We start from the raw sequence: 22,052 nt of genomic DNA on the forward strand, positions 1-22,052 counted from the left end.
AAGACGGTTTGAACAAAGTCTGGCTTTTAGCTAAGATGGAATCGAGGCGTGGGAGTGCATACAGGTTGAATCACGAAGCTTAAGGAAATAGAATGTAGCAAAGTAATGATTCTAATAACGTCGCGTTATTTTTATCTAGTTGTGTCAATTATTTTGACTAATGTGAAAAGGGAAGTTAAAGTCAAGAGCATCATATTCAGGAGAAAGGCATCAGTTTTTGGTGTGTTTAAATGCAGTGGGAGCCTTAGTGGCGTCGTGATTTTTAGAGTAAAGATTCGAATAGAATGCTGTAATAATATGAAACCGAATAATTAGATTAATTTATCTCTCGTTAGTTGATTTCAAAAATAATATATTTTTTAATATATTCTCTCGTCCTCGTATATGTGTAATCGGGTATTATTTATAATAACCCATGGTTTTTCATTGTTAATACGGACTAGATTTAGTGACGACAAATGTATTTAAATAAAATAGCTAGTTATTAATAAAATATATGGAAATATTAGACGGTTAGAAATAAAACTTTAGTTAAAAGAAAATAACGTAATTGTGCGTGTGCTGTTTATTGATATTTTGTGAACACTTTTTTATTTGTTGTAAGTAATTATAATATATTTACTGTCCTTTCCTAACATCACAGTCCTCTAAAAATTGAAATAAATATTATAAGAAGTCTATTTTTTAGTATGAGATCTATATTGATTTATATTATATATGAATAGAAAAAAAATTGTGTTCATTGTTTTTTATAGTACACGCATCACGGTCGACAGCCGTTAAAGGGATGATAAATTAATACAAAAATGTATAAATTGGAACTAAATATATAATTATATCTATTATCATTAAGTATGTAAAAATCTATTTTCACTCAAATATATTGGCACCTTCTCATTCACTTTTTTATTATTCTCGGATATTTATTAAAGGTGTAGGCGTAGCACTAATAATAGCGTATCTACGACGTTTTCCATAATATAATAATGCGTCTTTCTGAAACGAAATTCTAAAATATATGTGTAGTAATAGTTTGTAAGAACGGTATGGATAAGTGATAGCTATAAGTGAGATGACATGTCACACGCACACGGCGATCTTTGGCTCACATGTGTCTGATACATAATAATTTCATATACCTATGTTTTAGATAGAAATTGATTCATATGCCGCAATAACATTTTTGATGATATTTTTAAATGTTAACATTATATTCGATGTGAATAGATTGCATAATAATATTGTTATTCAATAAAATAATATGAAATAGACTGACTTGAAACGTCACTAATAGTTAATTTGCTGCAATAATTACTGAAACGGGGCTGTAAAATAAAATAATGTACACCAATGTAAAGCCCAATATATAATAGATAATATTTAAATTTGTTTCCAAGTTGAAATAATATTACTTTATTATAGAAATAATATTTTAACGCAGTAGTTACGTTTAACGAATTTATTACGTTGATTTTATTGAAGAATATAATATTGTTAACGATTAGTTACATGAAGCTAAGTTAGCATTTTAAAATTTATAAATGTTGTGTATAAAATATAATGCACGTGGTATAGAGTTGCGGTTACACTAGGCGTTAGAAAGTGCACAAATAAAAGGCCTACGTTGCCTATTAATATATTATATAATGGTGAAATACATTATGATGTAATTAAAAAAAATATTTAATCCATACAAATGAAATATCAATACCACAGATTAAATATTAAAGTTACACGAACAAGCGTCAATAGCTTATAGGCATTTGTTTGTAGCAAATATACAATTAATGTTGTATTAATATGATGAGTGGCAACTGACATTCTATAAGCAATAAGTAATGCATTTTGTATTTTAACGGCGTTAGTAGGTACACCGACGCCTTCGCGTGCGGCAGCGAAACAACGAAAAATCTGTCTGTAGTGTGGCACGATTTCGTATAATTATGATATGTCTCACTCTAGCACATAGATAGATGAAATAGTTGCGTCCTTGTCAGTATTGTTTCGCAAGGAACTGCGAAATGGCCATTACACAGGCGCATTGCGAAAAAGTTGCGAAAACATTGCTGTTTACTAAGGTTCCGCAGATATTTCGCTACGCAGTAGTTTCGCAGAGATTCGCAGAGATTCGCAGAGATTCGCTGCCGCACGCGAATGCGTCGGTGTACTAACGGCGTAATAAAGCGCTGCAATAAAAATTCCAGATAATAGGTAATCTTATATATAGTTTATAAAACTAAAAAACACGCTTTAATGATAGAATTCACTACAAGTAAGAAATATTTTTTTAATTTTTATTATTCAGAATAATGCAATAAGATCATGAGATTATTTTATTCTCATCGGTCCTTGTAAAGAGTACAAAGATAAAATTAAATTTGACTGTTAAAAGCGGGTCAAATTCAAGTCTAGGAGTCGATAACATATAAAGGTGTCGGTTATATATAAAAATGTCAGTTACATATCTACAAACATGTTGGTTACATAAAAAAATAAAAATATCTTTATTGAGTACAAAAATGAATACAGTACAATTACAGTGTGGCTCTGTCTTCCTAGGAAGACAGTTCCTTCCCAGAGAGCATACAGTTACAGTACAAAAAAAAGATTACATTAAAAAAAAAACAGAGAAAGTAGAAAAAAAACATATAACAAATACCGTTGCGAGTTTACAAGTATAGTGCGTGAGTTCGATAGTGTTAAAAGTAATTAATCTACTGCTCGAGTTGTTAAATATAATTTTTATATTATGTACAAACCGATCAGTATATTATTGATTTATAATAATCTGTGGTATTACCTATGGATTGACTTTAGACTTTACTTAATAAAAGGGATCTTTATACGCCTAGTGTAACCGAAGACGAGTTTTATAAAGAACTTTAGTTCATAGCTTACAAAAGAGTTGCTTTATCTCTTCGGTATATTATTTATTCAAGCGTGGCATTCATAAATACAATAAATGATACATTAAAACTCCATATTATAACACACTTAAAGATTAAAAAAACATCACTTTCCCGATGATATGGAGGCAAGCTGGCCTTTTCATTTTAGACAGATTTTTCAAGAAATTGCTCATTAATATACAATTTTATTAACGTATATTATAGTTAAGGTATTAGGACTTACGACACAATATTGATATAAATATGAAATTATTTACAGAAATTTTTCATTAGAATTAAAATATATATTTAATTATTATTTTCTTACGTTCTTGGTAAAAATGTCCCTTCAAGTTTTTCAAAAAGTGATATTGTTTCTTCTATTTATTTTTTAACTTTTAATATCACAGACAATGAACTAAAGTATAAATGTGTGAAATATTTATTTATTTATGAAAACAATAATTTTAGTAACGACAAAATTTGTGATAATATCATTTAGTAGCACATAGAGTTCATTTTGTTTAAGGGTTTACCTAGTAAAAAATAAATACATACGCTTATTATCGTAATAAAAATATATCATATTAGACATCAATTATTCGAAATTCAAAATAATCATACTACAATGACTGATTTGATTGATCATTGAAAATCATTTTAAAATTACATCATGAGCAATATTAAAATTATCTTTTCAAAATGTAACTGAGTACAAATTTACTTTTTTATACATAAAAAATATGGTCACTTTTTATTCTATTACAGTTATTCATTTCACGTCAGTCATTACGTATGTACACATAATCATTTTAAATTTGTAACCATTAAACTGTGATTACTTTCAAAATCGAAATCAATTTTATTACAATTTTATTCAGCTTTAAAGTTTTTATAACATTTTTATTTAACAATCATCATCAGCAGAGTACTAAATGCAATTGATGTTCCACTAATAATTGTAGTACACGTATATTAAAAATGTCGAACAAAACTCTTGTGTTTTATTTTGTAACAAGACACCTCAAGATGCCATAATATAAATCTACCCAGATATACTCCTTAATATTCTTTATGTTGTCTCATAATTTATTTCAATTAAAACTATGTTTAATCTTGTTAATAAATCTCGTTGATTCAAACAGAAGTATAATTGACATTGGTGACTGGTTTCTTTTCCCCGGGGAACCAAACAAAAAAGGGCTAATCTCACAGAAGTCTGAAGCTCATGTATAGGAGAAATGTGCTCCCAAATATATTAAATGCTGCTCATATAGGGTATATTTACCCTATATGAGTGATACCCAACTAAGAAAAATCAAAGGGCTAGCCTGTTAAGCTATACTATTATTATAAAGCTGTAGAGTTTGTTTGTTTGTTTGAACGCGCTAATCTTAGGAACTGCTGATCCGATTTGAAAAATTATTTTGGTCTTAGATAGCCCATTTATCGAGAAAGGTTATAGGCGACCGGCGGCGTCGGCGTTATATCATGAAGCTAAGACCAACAGGAGCAGAGCTCCGCGGGAGAAATCACGGAGCGCAGCTAGTTGGTTATAAAGTTGTAAAAGCCTAGGCAGTTTATGAGCTTAAATAAAATAATAGCCAGAGTCAGCACGTGTCACTTAAATCTAAATCTCGATAAGAATTACAAAGATAATAATTGTATCATTAAAAAAATAAAAGAATAGCTTACAAGTACGAATATAAAAGACTATAGTCAAAATTTATGTTTTTGGATGAAAAATGTAAAATTAAATAATTTTTTTTCCTATTGGTAAACGTAAAACAGCGAACGATGTGCATTCACAAATTATTATTTTTTTTCAACAATTAAAAAGACGTGTGGCACTCGGGGACTGCCGCGGTAAAGCTATTGCATGCTATCTATGCCTTTAAGCCACACCTCCGTGCCCGTCGGAGTGGGGAGCGTGAGGTTTTTTCGTTACGGAATTTCTGGATTCGGTCCCCGCGCTCAAGGCCCGCGATAGAAGCTATGCAATAGCTTAAAATTAAGACTGTAATATTATTTCCAGATAGATAAATGCATTACATTGAACTCAATTAAGTAGGGAAGGCTAATTAATTAAGCTCGACCTTCGCTCGCTTGTTTACGAGATGAAAATTATCGCTTATCGAATTAAATGCTTTTCTGAACCTAGTTTAATAATAACGTTACTATAAAAATATAAACATTATAAAAAAGAAATACTTTACAAATTTAATTGACTTGTTTTTCAATTTAACACACTCCTACTAAAACTGTTTCTTGTATCCACTATCCACTTGTTGTTGTATCCACACCACAAACGGAATTTGTGGTGTGGATACCAAAGCTTCACGATTGAGCGCCATATTTTATAGTTATTTTTTAAATATTGTCTTCACTATCACTATCACTACATAGTATAAAACAAAGTCGCTTTCCCTGTCCCTATGTCCCTTTGTACGCTTAAATCTTTGAAACTACGCAACGGATTTTGATGCGGTTTTTTTTAATAGATAGAGTGATTCAAGAGGAAGGTTTATATGTATAATAACATCCATTAAATTGTGGAGAAGTACTGTTATTTTTGAGGTTTCTAATGTGATGTCGTAAAAAATTACATTTTTTCCGCTTACATTGAAAACGCAGGCTGAACCATACGAGTTTTATCAAAATAATGTACTAAGTATTATACACATTGAAAAGTTCTACAGAAAAGTCCGCGATGGTATATGTCTATCTCTTATGGATAACCCAAAATAACTTTTTTTTGCCATTTACTTTTTACGACAAATAATGGCTAATTTTCGATGCGATTTTAACTAATACTGCATTAATCCTTAACCAATTAAATACCTCGAATACATTGTTCATTTAATATAGATCTATATGGCCCTTTACACCGTATGATTTAAGTGAATATATTCGAAGATATTACAGATTTAAAAATTGCGGGACGTAGCGTTTGCGGCGGTACCGGCTATCTATTTTATACCCGTGCCGAAGCGGGCCGCTATGTTTTTATATACAACGTTCACAGTTTGTCTGTAGTGTATTTAGTATCAGCATTGCACCCGTGCGAAGCCGGGGCGGGTCGCTAGTATTATATATTTAAATTTTTCTATCCATAATCTACGCTTGTATTCTAAATTAGGAATATCCAATTATATTGATAAAAAAACAAGCACTCACTATCTACTCATTTCAATGTTATAATAATTGTTATTGAAATTTTTCAACTTTAGTATATATTTTTATATTATCAACTCTATTAATTATTGATACACTCTCGCACAATCATAAACTCTCAACCACAAAAATTATCCTACCAGTCCGTTGTTAATTTTTGTACTAACAATTTTCAATATTTTTGGATAGTTGATATTATTAGCTCGTTAATAGTGTAACTTATTTCACGGGTGTAAATGGGCGTCAGCACCTGTTCCACCACTAATTAAATATGGGTGTAATCGAAAATTAAGTTTATGTACATTTATTTTTTGTTCCAAATAAACAATTTTGAATTTTTGTGTCAACTTTGGTCATGCCTACATAAAATTTTTAAACAATTCAATATTAATATGATCTTAAGGATAACATGCCTTATTTTGCAAAACTTCCAATAAAAAGTAAATAGAATGTAAGTGGAAAAAGGTAACTGGTTTCAAAACTGTGGGGACAAAAAAAAATCTCGAGCTGACAGGATACAGGAGACAGGCAAACAGAACACACTTACTTATATTTTGTAAAGAAAATCGATCAGTTAATTAATATTTACTGCATCTAGGGCATATAGTGCATATCCAAATAGGGAACACGGGACTCCGCTTATCTTAATTCTCTTAAAAATAGTAGGTATGTTACAAAATAAATAAACACAAACACACAAAGAATTTAATTCACACATAAAGATATATAATTATACATTTAAAATTGGTGTAATACTTCTAATTGATCCAGAATTCTCTTTGACTTCCTTCCGGACGGACGTGTCACTCGGATTCTAAACTGAAATTGAACAAAGGGGAACTTTAATATTAATATTATACATTCAAAACAAGACTATCCCATTGACCACCGAGCGCCCCGATCGGGGCGCGACACAATAGATTATCTATTGTGTCTGTGATTCCGGGGACTGATGGACTATACGAATAGTATCTATAATGAACATGTACATTGTGCATGGACAAAATATTATTATGCCTTTTTTTATATTAATTCACTAGCGGTTGGCCCAGGATTCGCCTGTGGTACATGTATATAGCCTCAGGGTTACATAATATCCAACATTAAAATAATTTTTGAAATCGGTCCGATAGTTCCCAAGATTTGCGCGTTCAAACCAACAAACTCTTTATATTATTGGTATAGAATTATGAATGATGATTGATGGAAATTCTATTTCCAGAATTACTTTTCCCTCGTTTAGTGAAAACTATAAGTCTTACAGCCACTGGGATAACTTCTAAATATGTGCCGTTTGGCTTATCTATGATTCATGAAAATATAAAACATAAGTTGAGCTTTGCATTTGTGTGAGTGTACATAATATTATATAGTATGGAAGAAATGACGGCTTAAAGCGCGGAGCATCCTTTGATTGGCTTGTACAGTTTTCTGTGTAGCGGGCAGCGGCCTGAGGCGCGACGTATGAAGATAGCGTTTTCTGGATGTAGGTACATTTGGCAATCATTCACACATGTAAGCAAAGCTTATGTCTTGCTGACTGTACAAAAAATGTTAAATAGGATGACATTTAATAATTCAACAAGTCCAGAATCTCTTATTATCCTAGACTTCTAATCATGAAGTACCTACCTAGATTTATAGGATTTACTGTCTCATTGGTTCTGACTTACCGTTCAATGAAGATTAAAATAAAAAATGTATTATAGGAATTCAATATACGCATAGAAAATTAGCTTCTCAATTGTTGTCATAAATTATTTACGTAACATTTGTTCACTTAAACGAGTATTTCTAAAATAATATTGTATGAGAACAAATGAGATGCTGGTTCCTGTTAAATTAGTATCTTTCTATCTTGTATTAGGCCAATTTTCAATCCTTGGTTTAAATAATAAATTATCCATGCAATAAAGTGAAGGGAAAATTCTTTATCGGGGTTGGAAAAAAATTTAGTGTTACATTTTTTCGTTACGCGTGAAATTTTTTCGTTACGAGCCATCTTTTTCTTATCCCTACCACGCGTGATTCGACGTATTTCTGTAAAGTGGCATATAGTAAATTATTTTTTGAAAAATAAAGTCATAAAGAAGTTTCACTGCTTACGTGTGTACTGTGTACACTAACACGCACACTTTTTTTATTCCTAATAATAATATCGAAACAGCATACGACAAGCATCGAAGTTTAATCGTAGAAGTTATATTTTCGCGATGTAAATATAAATCAGTGAAAGTTAAAAGTTATTTTAAAACAACCTGACTAAGCGCCATCTAGCGGTTGTGGTTAGCAAACTTGAAACACAACAAGAAATGCTTCTCGTGACTTTCACTGTCATTTTTACCCACGTGGACGAAAACTAACGCCATCTATGAAGAGTTTTAGTAAAACAAAGTTTCGGTTACATTTAGCGGCAAAAATAAAGGTTTATGCGTAAGTACTTTTTAAGTCATTTTACCGTACTTTTAGTTATTATTTGTTTGTTTTAAAGGCTTTACAATGAATTTTAAGTGCGGTAAAACATTGACATGTAACCTTAGTAATAAAATATTCGAAACGTGCAGCTAAATAGTAATATGCAAAATTCATTCTGGATTTATGTTCATTTTAACCCTCCGTGAACCACGTGGATAAAAGTTACGTCCTGCACTACGTGGGGTTTCCTGGACCCAATAATCTTTCCACGTTTTTATAGCTAGTATTTATTGTAAATTTGTAATGTGTATATTATTATTATCCCTTGACTATAAGAGGTTAAAAATAAAATAAATTTATCAAATATTATAAACATTTATTATATCTTTAGGCTATGTAACAGAAATAGTACTTTTTACCAACTAAAATAAGACTATGTTCGGTTCGGTAAGACTGTAAGAAAAAAAAATACGTGTGGCACTCGGGGACTGCCGCGGTAAAGATATTGCATGCTATGCCTTCAAACCACACCTCCGTGCCCGTCGGAGTGGGGAGCGTGAGGTTTTTCGTTACGGAATTTCTGGATTCGGTCCCCGCGCTCAAAGCCCGCGATAGAAGCTATGCAATAGCTTAAAAATTAATATCCTGTACATCTTCTTCACTTTCACTTTCAGACTGAATGCTCAAGTGATCCGAGTCATCTTCACTTCCAGGTAGAAACAGCTCATCCGTATCGCTATCATTTTCTTCCATAAGTGCGGATATTATTGTATTTTCATTGATGTGATGAGCCATAATGAGCCCTAGGAACAATTTCAGATAATTTTAAATAATAAAAAAACAAACTAAATAAATATTTATATAAAAATAGTCGTATTTTATCACACCATACTGCTCACCTTTTAGTGGACGTCCCGAACTACGTGGGGTTTCTGACACCCAGCTGCACTTTGACGGCGTCCGTTTACCGCGTCTGCGACGCTATTACTAAACCAATGTCTCTAAGAGGTCTGGCAAGGTCGCAACTCCAGCTACACGAGGTTTCAAGACTTTCGCACAATGTTTGGAAAAGATACAAAGATTTTTTGTATGGCTGGGGTGTATTAAACCCCACATGGTGCACGGAGGGTTAAAGCTTTTATATAATTTGTTGATAAATGATTATCCCTTAAGTATTGTGGTTAATGAAAACAAGAGTCATAAATACTTACAAAAACTAGGCAAAAACCCAGATTTAATCCATAACCGCTGATATATGGTCCGGGCTATAACCATTTTCGTAAAGCGCCCACATCCTAGTGTAAAGTGCTTCTAAACCTTCGGTGTAATATTTACAGTTGAACAGAGGACTCTCTATTCGTGCGTTGTAAACTTTGGCTCGAATGTATTTTCGACTGAAAAAATAAAAATGTAAATTTAGTTTTCAAAATTGTTACTGTGGCAAGACTATTTTTGTGATAATATAATCATCATCATCGACATCTTAATCCAATCAGTTCTTTATTTGCTTTGTGTCAAAAGTTTGACCAAGAGTAAAGAAAATTGTGCCTCATGAAGCCTCCTGGGTGTGGACTACTATAGGTTTATTAATTAAGTGAAGCACATTCACGACAGATTCATGACACAAGTTAATATTAAGAATTTGCACATTACTTAATGGAACAAGTTAATGTAAAATTTTGATGTCTATCAAGTTTTAAAAATTTGCTAAGCCATTTTGGATCATGGAGATAGTCATGATCTAAGTATTATTTGTATTATTTTGTAAATCATAACATTTTGTCCATCATCTGCTCCTTGTGTGATTCTATGTTATTATGAATCTTAAACTTGCCATGAACATTGTTATAGCGCTTTACTGTGTTAAATTTCGTAACTTCATGAAACTGTAGTCGTGGCAAAACTACGAAGTTTGTCCACGTCTGCCGTTCCACGGAAAAGACCTTCCGTGTCACGTTATGGTCGAATGAATACTAGATGGCGCCGTTATAAACATTTACAGTTTAAGATATTTTCAGACAACGATTTCAGATATTTTGTTAATTTTGTTAAAAGCGGTAATCGCGCTAGCCCAAATGAAAGTGGATTAGAGTAAGAAAAAGGTCAGTATCTTCTGATCATGCAACCAAAATTGAAACTAATAATTCAAATTCCTTAAATGTGGCGTATATTCGTGTAAAAATAATTTGTATATCTTTCATGTTATAAAAATTTGCTAAGCTATTTTGGATCATACGGAGTTAATCATCATCATCATCATCCCATATACGTTCCCACTGCTGGGACACGAGCCTCCTATGAGAGTAAAGACAAGTGCTGTTTGGCGGATGACACGTCATGTCGTATTATTTTATAAAACATCATTTCGTCCGTCATAATATGTTCCTAGTAGATTCTATATTATTTTTAATCTTAAATTTGCCATGAACATTGAACACTGCTAAGGCGCTTTACTGTGTCAAATTTTGGTACCTTCATGAAACTGTAGTCGTGGCAAAACTGCGAAGTTTGTCCACGTCTACCGTTCCCTGAAAAGATCACGTTATGAACGAATGATACTAGATGGAGCTGCTTTCAGATTTGTTAATTTTCTTAATAGCGGGAACGGGTTTACCAATCGCGCAAGCCATATCTATTTATTCAAAGTATCATAACTGAATCAATTTTAAAAGGGGTGGCATGCGAGGCCTGGTGATTTCAAATAAAAAAATATTACAAAAAAAACGTTTCTTTTATGTGAAGAGCAGGCAAACGAGCAGTCGAACGAGTCATCTGATGTGGAATAATCATCGTCGCCCACTTGCACCCACAATACCAGGGGTATGGCGAGTTAACCTAGTTCAAAAGTTCTGAGGTAACACACCAAAAAATACAGTTGAATTGAGAACCTCCTCCTTTTTTAATTCGGTTGAAAATTAAAAATATCAACCCTTAGCAGTCATTGAAACTCCACTGGCATAATTGTTGCCATGTCTTAATGAGATTTTTAATTAATGTTTGTTTACGTAAATCGCAGCAGAGTATTGATCATATCAGTAAACTATTGCATTATGAGTCCTATAAATCATTTATAAATTCATTAAAAAAATGTAATCAAAATAGGCCAGATAATTCCACTTCAATTCAATAAAGATATTTTTTTTTTTATCAAGTACTCTGTGAAAAATATGTGGTGAAATTCTTGTAATACCATTTTGTCCAGTAAAAAATATATGAAGAAACACATTATATGGGTTAAAGTATAAGTGTAGGTAATACTTTTCTTATTACATTTTTACGTACATTTAGCTTTTATATTATAAAACCAAGTGAAATAGCTGATTTGCTCAAAATGAACAGGCAAAAGAACATCGTGAATGTCGTATAGCAAAAAAACATTTCTCGTTGTGTTGAACTATAAACAGTATGTAATTAACATCAAGGCAATTGTTTGAATAAAAACGTGATCGTCAATTTATCGCCAACCGAAACAATACGTCTATCGTTCAGACAGCTCATTATGCCCACAGTAGAAATTTAGGTCAGAAGCATAACATAATAACATCACTGTTTAGATCCTGATATTTTCATTACTAAATATTATTCAATATTCATGTATCCTTTTATCTAAATCATCAGCAATTTTGTGATATCCAGCACGCGCAGAATAAATTGAGCAAAATTATTTTGAATAACGTAAGCAGGAAGACGAATCGGTGTGAAAGGTTGTCAATCTAATGAATCGTGAAGTAATTGATGATTGTTTAGACTGGAATTTTTTGTTTAATGTGTGTAGTACCACAGGGAATAGATTTACAGATAACAATTTATTACGTTGTGGGTAATTAAAAAAGGCGATCTCGTTAAAATATACCTATGAATTATGCTTTACAATGTTGGCGGGCATAAAGCTCATACATACTACCAATAGGATGGGATAGGAATAGTATAAAATTTTACTAAATTATAATTAAATGAAAGCGAAACACAATATGCAGTTTAAATTTACTTACTATTGTGCGTCTAATCCTATTTTAACAGCAATTTCATCGTAATGGCTTCTATCGCTAGCAATTAGTTCGGGACAATTCAATGATATCAGTTGAGATGCGGCCACTCTGGAATTATAATTTGATAATAAATATACATGACATATTTTAATAGTTAGTATAAAATACAAACAAATTTTCCTCTACGGACGTAGTTTATGAAATAAACTTAACTAGGTATTTTTATTTATGTAATTTACCAAAAATTTCTTTTTTATTATTTTTTTTTTATTTGTACCTACTTGGCATTTGTGGGTAGTGAATTTCAAATTAGGTGAGTCGCAGTTTAAACAAAAGTAATAAAAATTACAATACCTGGAGGCTAAAGTGTCCCCCGGGAGAGTTACAACAGGAGTGCCCGCCCATAATATATCCATAGTTGTTGTGTGACCATTACATAGAGGTGTGTCTAAACACACGTCGGCCAATTGACCTCGGCGGACATGCTCCTCTTTACTGGCTATTTTTGAAAATATAATTCGACCAGGATCTAAACCTGAAAATATAATATTTACCTTATAGAATACCACATTATTTCAATAAAATTTATAGAGTTAATTTACTATCTTACCTAAGTTCTGAGAATATTTGTGTATATTAGGTTCTCCTGCTAGCGGAAAGCTCACTAGCCAAAGAACACTATTCGGGACTTTCTTTAAGATATTCACCCATGATTTCAATACATTTGGATCTGCTTTATACAACTGATTAAAATTGCAATAAACTATTGCATCATCTGGTAAACCATACTGAGATCTTGATGTTATCACGATATTTGTACAAATTTTTTCTCCATTCGCTACTCTTTCATCACAAGATATTATGCTAAGGCCGTTTTGTATCGGTACATCACCAACGTAAACCTGTAAAATATTTGTTTTATATAAATTAAGAGCATATTATTTTTCAAAATTAATGAGATAAATATAAATAATTATTACTTGTCTTTGGGTTGAATCCTTTGTTTCTTCAATCACATATTTAGGAATGTTTAAGACTTGTTCTAATACTTCTACTGGGATTAAATCATCATAGTGTAAAATCATTGTATTTGTTTCAATACTGAAATATTTTTCTAAATCCTCATAATAATTTAAAAGTGCTACATTTCCACTCAGTGCATCATTTTCAATTCTTAATCTATACCGTTTTTGTAAATGAGGAAACATTTGCATGTGATCCCCAATAAAGTACGTAAACGGCATGTAAGCAAACTTTTCACTAAAATCACGCTCCGCTTGCATCGGACACGTAATTCTATCACATATTATATAATCCATATATGTAGCACCACTCGTACCAGGATAACCAAGCCACATTACTTGGATAGGCGCTGGTTTTAAAGCAAATATTTCATTTCTGGACCCTTTTGTGTAACCATTCATATTTACCAATATATTAATACCATCACTAACTATTCTATTTACAGCATCTGTGTTACACGTTACTTCAGAAAGATCAACAAAATGTTCAGATTCTCTAACTATTTTACTACGGAATGTTGAGCCATCGTTTGCATTTAATGCATAACAAAAAATTTCAACGTTTGATAGGTCGTGAAGTCCTGGTACTGATTGCATCAAATGTGAAGTTGGATGATTTCCGAAATCACTACTAACATAACCAATACGTAATCGACCTTTTCTCTCGTTACTATTTATATTGTGTTCTATGTTTATTCCTTTAACTTTTTCTAAATATAATAATGCATGTTTTGCTGCAATTTCTCTTCTACACTTATTAGTTAACGGATATAAAATGGAATGATGAGGATGCACTGATGACAATTTTTCACTATTTAATTGACATTCGACTATAGAAACAATTTTACTCATACGTTCCTCGTAATCATCCCAATCACAGACAATTTGTAAACAATGTGTTAAATTACAATAAGCGTCCGGGAAATCATCTCTTAATGAAAGAGCCCTTTTATATGCTTCAATCGCTTCAGTAATATTACCCGTATCTTTGTAAATGCTAGCTAGATTGCAATGGGCGTCGGCAAATGAGGGATTTATTTCAATCGCTTTTTTAAAACATTTTAAAGCCCCCGATATATCTTGTAACTCCCTTAACGTGTTCCCCATATTGCTGTAGGCATCCGCGAACTTTGGTTGAATGTTAATTGCTTGTTCATAATGCATAAGCGCTTCATGGTATTTTCCTGAAACGAGATAATTATCACAATTGAGTATTGTACTCTTGTGATAATCGAATAATTAACGACCGTAAAATTTAACAACGTAACGATTGGTTACAATTCACATTTATTTCGCAAGGCATAATAATTCGCATTTATGTTATCACAATACAATAGTCATAATAATATCAGGCATAAATAATAGACGCACATATTACAAAAATAACATGTTGTTGTTTGTCTTGTTAAGGATTTAATGATTACAAAATACCTGGAATAAAACTAATAGAATTCAGAGAGTTACAATAAAATGTCTAACGAAATCATGCTCCATGCTGCGTAATGAGCGAAATGTTTAAATTATAGTATTTTTATTCAATTAATTTCGCAAATTGTTCAATATTATCATTATAATATGATATTTACCTTGTTGTTGCAAAAGCGATGCTAAGTTGCTGTGAGTGACAGCAAAATTAGGGAAGACCTCCAAAGCTTTCATGTACAGCTCAGTGGCTTCTTCAATTTTCCCCAGTTCTCTTTTAACGTTTCCGAGGTTATTAAGTGAATCGACATGCGAAGGGCAAAAATATAATGCTTTGCTGTAGCATTCTTCCGCTTCATTAACGAGGCCTTTCTCTTTGAGGGCGTTGGCAAGATTGCAGTAAGCGTCAGGGAAATTGGGATGTAATTCAATAGCTCGCCTGTATGTATCTATGGCCAAGTCTATGAAACCTTGTTTGTAATACAAACATGCCAAATTCCCGTGTATAATCCCATTGTTTGGAGTAAGCTTCAGCGATTGGAGATATACTGCTACCGCTCTGGAATTATAAACAAAATTCAATCGATTTGATGTGTTAACAATCAATCAGGTTTTGGCGTATGATTCAGAACGAGGTAGCAGTTTATTCGCGGAAAATTGTACGATTATTTTGCAAATGGTAATAAATTTATTCAACTAAAATGCTATCGGTATGCAATAAATTTCGTTCTCTATTGAGATAAACAAAGCAGGGGAAGTTATATTTTCTCCAAATGTTTTGTTGTTAATTATGATTTTGATAGCCTCATTTTTTATACTGTATATTTTATCCTACATGCATTATCTTTTATTTATTAAAATTTTCAAAACTAGATGCTTTAAATGATGAATTAATGTCTATATATCTATTTAATATAAATATCTATTAATATCTTATCTTAATATAGATATCTTTTAATAAATATCTATTTAAAGCAATCAAGCCTTTATTTGTTTTTAAATTACAATAAATTTGCGCCCAGCTTTTAAACAAAAAATACAATTTCATTAATTCGTTTCAAAGATATTTCTCATTAAAAAAGTAAAAAGAGATGTAAAATTAAAAAAAAAAACGGTTGCTAGACGGAATTCATTAAATTGTATGAACTTCTCCAGTTCAAATTTCCTGGAATTCGAACGTTTAAAAAGTTATCTAGAAACGCCGTATAAGCCGATTAAAAAAAGCCGTAATTGGTTGTATGCTATGTTACATTTTTAATGTAAAATAAAAATACGACTTATTTTGCTCTTAATCTTGTTGTTTACAAATCATTTCTAGCTATAAATATAATAGGTTATTTTATTTGACATCAGTTACTGCAAGTTGTTAACGCATCAATAGAAGATCGATAGCAAATATATTAGCACAAATACTTACATTTATCAATATTAAGATCGTAAAGATTTTATCTATCCATTATTACAAGTAAACGGTTTACGAAGCCTTTGTGTTTGGGGTGAAATGGCTCAATCCTCTCCTTTTTCGGGCACAAAATAAATTGGCGGTAAAATGGGGATCGAAATTTGACACTCTCCCGCTAAAAGATAAATACTTACAACAAATGTATATTTTACGTTCCAGGGATATCGTATTTATCGTTAGGAAAATTATGTAACTTGATTTACTTCTAGACCTACTTCTATAAAACGTAAAATACCGTATTTGCTTTCGGCTTTTATTCCAGCCACGGCCAAGTCGAAATATGTGAATGAATTTTTTTTCTTCTCTCTGAAAAGAGGTCAAGCTCGAACTCATTACCTGTATTCGACTTGAATTGGGAAGATAAATAGAATACATATATTTTCTAAATAATTTGAAAAAACTAATCTTTTTATGGCAAATTATAACTATATGAGATATATTTTTCAGTGTATGGCAATATTTGTTACCATTAATACATTTTGTTACCAAATGGGAAAATAATTACAGAATTTGTAATTATACGTCTATGTTATTAAAAAAATCATAAGCAGTGTCGGTATATAAGTAGGAGTATAATTAACCACATTGTGTACTGTTTCATATTTCGTACTGCAACTTTGTTTTAATTTACCACAATTAAATAGCTTTAAACCGCAAAGCTATCATCCACGGTTTCTGAGCGTTAACTCTGTGCCTCCAGTGAATAAGGGAATAACTCAAAAACAGCACTTTTCAGGAGAGACAAAAAACTATATATCAATACTAAATCTTTATTAATTCAAAATTTTAAGCTTGTATGGGTAAGATATGATGTTAGACTATATTTTTACATATGAACACATATTGTAACAACCCCATAAATATACTTTTTTCGTGTTTTTTTGTAGTTGTGGCCTTATGAACGAGTACTTCATGGAATAACTCAATGTATTCACATAATTTTTTTTTTACTCTTTGCAATATAACGACTTATGCCCTTATGCACTATGTTCATAATCGCACAACACGACTTATATTATTGCCAGTTTTGGTTTTATAGAAATGATGTGACTTATTATGCTTGAAATTTGTGTACTTTATGACTCAATTGAGACATTTTAGTGGAAAAACTATGCACGTAGCTTGAAAAACGAATGAAATCAACGGGTTTTTTTATCGTAATTAGATAATAAAAACAAAACAACATTTTGGTATTTATGCATTTAACCCTAGAAGTCCAATCTACGTAAATTTGACGTATGAACTCTTCTATATTTACCATGGAATCGCTGCAAAATCCAGAACCAACTTATTAGCCGTCGAGACCTAGCAGTACATAGTTGGCTCATCCAGGTAAATTCCGCCATTTGGTTGTAAAGAGGATGTTGTGCGTCATTTTGACGTAATTGGGCTTTTCGTAACTTTTAAAATTGTTTCAAATTTTTATTTTGTGATTTATTTGAATAATTTTTTTCCAAGTCACGTTTCACATGATATCTATAGTATTATACTATAGATTGTATTATACTATAGATAGTATTATACTATAGATTGAGTATAAAATGGGATCCAGACAACTTTTATACTAGGACGAAAAACCTTCAATTTTAGTAAATGACGATTATTGTCCTCCGCTGGATTTGGACTTCAAGCAAAGGGATTGGGTGGCTGAAGATGTTGTCCGGAGTAAAACTGAATATGTTATGGGGTTTTGTTACCCATGTATAATGAAAGTCGTAGCTATTGTAAAATAAACCTTTAATCGATCTTTCAATAATACAGTACTATGTTGTTAATGCTATACAATGTTTCACCAGATAATAAAATATAGACAATAAAAGTGGCAACGCCACAATGTCATGGTGGTATACATTGAGGATACAAGCACTATAAAGAGATAAGAGAAGCCCGAAAACCATATTCCTGTATGTTCAGTTAATACAGGAAAAGTTATAGTATATTTCTATATCATATAATATCAAAATAATGTAGATAAATAAAGAAAATACAATGAGCCGCAAAGATTTTATGAAAAAATTAAACACAGATTTGAAGATGCCTTGGATGCAAATACGACTTGTGGCACGCACTTTGAAGAGACTCTACGTGACAATAGCCCAATTTTTTCAAAATATGTGGTACCAGAGTATCCATAAAATGTTTACGAAAATGCAGGACCAAAGAAGTATCGATATTGCGGATTTTTTTCCTATAAAAAAGGCAAATTGCCAAAGCACAGTGGCTAAAACGCTATATGCGGAGAAAACAATATTCATAATTGTCAAGACTGGTTATAAATACTTTTTTTTATGCGACTATTATAGACTATAGTATTATTGTCTTGATTATTGTAGTAAGATAATTTTTTTAAAAAAAGATTAAAAACGAGTTATTTTTTAAAAACTTACCCAATTATAAGAAGAAAATATAAGTTTAACATTTTTGTTGGCTTTTTTTAGATGATGCAATTATCGTTCTGTATTTATATAAACAAAGAGTATAATATCATTAAATGCACTTAATGTGTTAACTGTATTTTTAATATCTATTGCAAAAAATAGTTAATTTCCATAGAAATATATTAGTATCCCAAGTTAACTGATAAATACCTTTTTTAAAAAATATAAAGATTTGTTGTTGCAGATTTATTGAAAAAAACGATTTAAAAATAATAAGGAATAGTGTGTGTTGTTTCCGTGCAGTATTCAATTAATAGACCAATAGCAACACGGCATTAATGCCAAACTGTCTCATGTCGTCACTTGAACCAATGACACTAAAAGAGTTGTTCCTTTATGCTCATGTTAGAAAAATGACACAAATGCGTTTAATACTAAAATAGTGTTAGGACTGATGGAACAAAATGAATTAAGTCTGTATTCAAAAAGTATAACTACACATACGTCTTTGTGTTCGTGGGTACTTTTGACTCGAGACGAATAGTTCCTTTGCGATTGTCTAAAATGATGGATAAGGTAACTTATACCGTTAATCACACCCTACTTATACCGTTTGGGTCATTCGAAAAAATGGGTTAGGACGCAGCTAGAGATATGACCTTTTGATATGTTGTGTATTTTGACGAGCTGAATCCAATGGTGCAATAAAAACCAAAGGGAATAACTCGTCTTACTCCCTTATTCACTGGAGGCACAGAACTATTTTCCACACATATGCAGTGATTTTCAATAATTAATACATCTTATATATAAAATTCTCCTGTCACAATGTTAGTCTGCATACTCCTCCGAAACGGTTGGACCGATTCTCATGAAATTTTCTGTGCATATCGGGTAAGTCTGAGAATCGGACAACATCTATTTTTCATATGTACCACGGGCGAAGCCGGGGCGGACCGCTAGTATTATTGTAGGGGCTTGTTATTTGCGGGTGTAATAAAAGTTGAATAACTACGCAAAGGTTATATTTCGTTAACTACATATATTTACTCGGTATGTAATTAATATTCGACCTAATGCGACCAACCCGCGTCCCGACAAGCCCTTAACTGTTCATGCATAGCGCACGAACTGTTTATATACGAGTTACCGTGTGAACCTATGGTGGGAACTTTCTTAGTAGGTACTACACTTGAAATATTTCGGTAACTCGTAAATTGGCTTGTCGTCGCTACATCATTCCCCCCTTAAAATAAAAAGGGTATACAAGTAAAAAAATCTTACAATAAAATTAAACAATAAACAAAGGGGTATATATAAAGTGTCGCTATATAAGGTTACAAAATGTTTACAATATAAAGTATAAAAAATGTTCACAATATAAATCAATCATAACGTATACAAGTGGTTCAAAGTTAACACCTAATTTCGTTAAACTATTTATGTTATTATAAAAACTTGGTTGGGTCTTCTAAGTGGCATGCGATAATTGTTACACGTCATCTAACACTTGGTAACATTAACATTTCAAATCCCAATACGTTCTTTACACTTGTATCGTTTAATATTACAAAGGCTACTACTAAACACTCAAAAGCCATAAATCAAAAGTGCTTAAATTTCTAAGTAGTAAACATTTCAATCAAAACTCAACACAAACATAAATTTGAAATACCATACTTAAAACGTTAAACAATGAACAAAAAACTCGTTTCAAATTTCATAAGTGCTATTATTTATTAAATACGATGTGTTGATTACTAAGTATTTATTATACATTTCTATGAAGTCTTATGAATACTTATAATCATCGTAATTCTAATAAATTTAAAATAGTTGAAACAATTACAAATACAATACTATTACCTAAATCGTACTGGTAATCGTATAGCTCTTCCACTACGCGTGGTATGTGTATTAGGCAATTTATTTGGAATTTGTAACGGAACCTTAGTATCTGCCCCAGATATCGTATCACTATCATCATTCAAATAATATGCAGGTTTTAGACGGTCTACAGATATTCTAACTTTCCTGCCAGTCATTTGAATGTAAAATACCTTTTCCTCTCGACTCAACACACGATAAGGACCGTCGTATGTTGGTTATAAAGGCTTACGTACTGCGTCGTTTCTTACGAAAACATAATCGCACTTTTCTAAATCGGGGTGTATAAATATGTTCCGTCTTTCATTCTGCCTAATAGCTACTGACTGATATATCCTAATAGAGTCTCGTAATTTACTTGCATACTCAAGACTGCTATTTATTTCTAAACTCGATTTTTTATCGTAATAATCACCTGGTAATCGTAAAGTTGTTCCGTACGTTATTTCTGCTGCGCTTATGCCGGTATCACTTCTTACTGCTGTTCTAAGTCCTAGCAACACAGTTGGTAATTCCGTAACCCAAGATGATGATATTATATTGCATAAGCGAGCCGTTAATGCCGCTTTAAGCGACCTATGCCAACGCTCTATCGCCCCGTTACTCTGTGGGTGGTAAGGTGTCGTACGCAACTTATTAATACCTAATAACTTCATTAGTGTAGCAAATAATTGACTTTCGAATTGGCGTCCTTGATCGCTTGTTAGCCTTTTTCGGACAACCAAAACGAGAGATCCATCCTTCATATATTACACGCGAAATCGTTTCAGCAGTTATATCTCTCGTAGGAAAACATTCTGACCATCGCGTCCCCCTGTCACTATGGTTAGGCAATACGTCCTAAAACCTTCGGGTGAAGTGGGTAAAGGTCCAATTAAATCAACATGAATATGTTCAAACCTATCGCACTGCAGAAACGATCCTAAACCTGACATTGTATGTCGATTAAACTTCGATCGTTGACATTCAATGCTTGTTTTAACTTTTAACCCATTGGCCAACGTGACGAATCATATTTGGCCAATAAAAACGATTTTGAATCAATTTTCGTGTAGTCCTTATTCCGGGATGACATAAATTATGTACACTATCAAAAGCAATACGTCGAAATTTATCAGTCAAATAGGGTCTAATTTTATCATTATCTAAATTACAATAAATAAATGTACCGCTTTCAGGTAACATTTTTTTCTTTGACCTATTATTAACGTCTTTCGAATTAGATAATTTTAACATAAAATAATCTTGTTGTTGATCCTTAGCAAGTTCTGCGTAATTTATTACAGTGGGACAACTTATTGTTGCGACTCGTGATAACAAATCTGCAACGACATTATCTTGCCCACTAACGTCTCAAATCCGTTGTGAACTCACTAATGAATATCAAGTGTCGTGTACGTCTGGGTAACTCTTTC

General features: G+C 32.0%; 1 protein-coding gene across 3 annotated transcripts in view; it reads right to left on the reverse strand.

The window, feature by feature from the left end:
• Positions 1–22,052, reverse strand: part of LOC149910977 (UDP-N-acetylglucosamine--peptide N-acetylglucosaminyltransferase 110 kDa subunit-like) — a 32,902-nt gene that overhangs the window by 2,716 nt on the left and 8,134 nt on the right. Inside the window, exons 2-8 of one of the 3 annotated variants that reach the window (XM_090101568.1) lie at positions 15,075–15,469; positions 13,447–14,672; positions 13,077–13,368; positions 12,821–13,001; positions 12,470–12,574; positions 9,689–9,871; positions 6,794–6,881 (exon numbers count right to left, since the gene is read on the reverse strand). In XM_090101568.1, the coding sequence (XP_089957694.1) occupies positions 9,712–9,871; positions 12,470–12,574; positions 12,821–13,001; positions 13,077–13,368; positions 13,447–14,672; positions 15,075–15,469 (2,359 nt within the window). In that variant the 3' untranslated portion in view covers positions 6,794–6,881; positions 9,689–9,711. Of the gene's footprint in view, positions 1–6,793; positions 6,882–9,688; positions 9,872–12,469; positions 12,575–12,820; positions 13,002–13,076; positions 13,369–13,446; positions 14,673–15,074; positions 15,470–22,052 lie in introns of those variants that run through there. The other 2 variants (XR_016456697.1, XM_090101579.1) reach the window with 2 other exon arrangements.

Source organism: Colias eurytheme, chromosome 1, assembly GCF_061535395.1.
Source record: "Colias eurytheme isolate Ceu_HAF_F1 chromosome 1, ilColEury1 Martin Lab GWU primary, whole genome shotgun sequence".
In the NCBI taxonomy this organism is placed as follows: domain Eukaryota; kingdom Metazoa; phylum Arthropoda; class Insecta; order Lepidoptera; family Pieridae; genus Colias; species Colias eurytheme.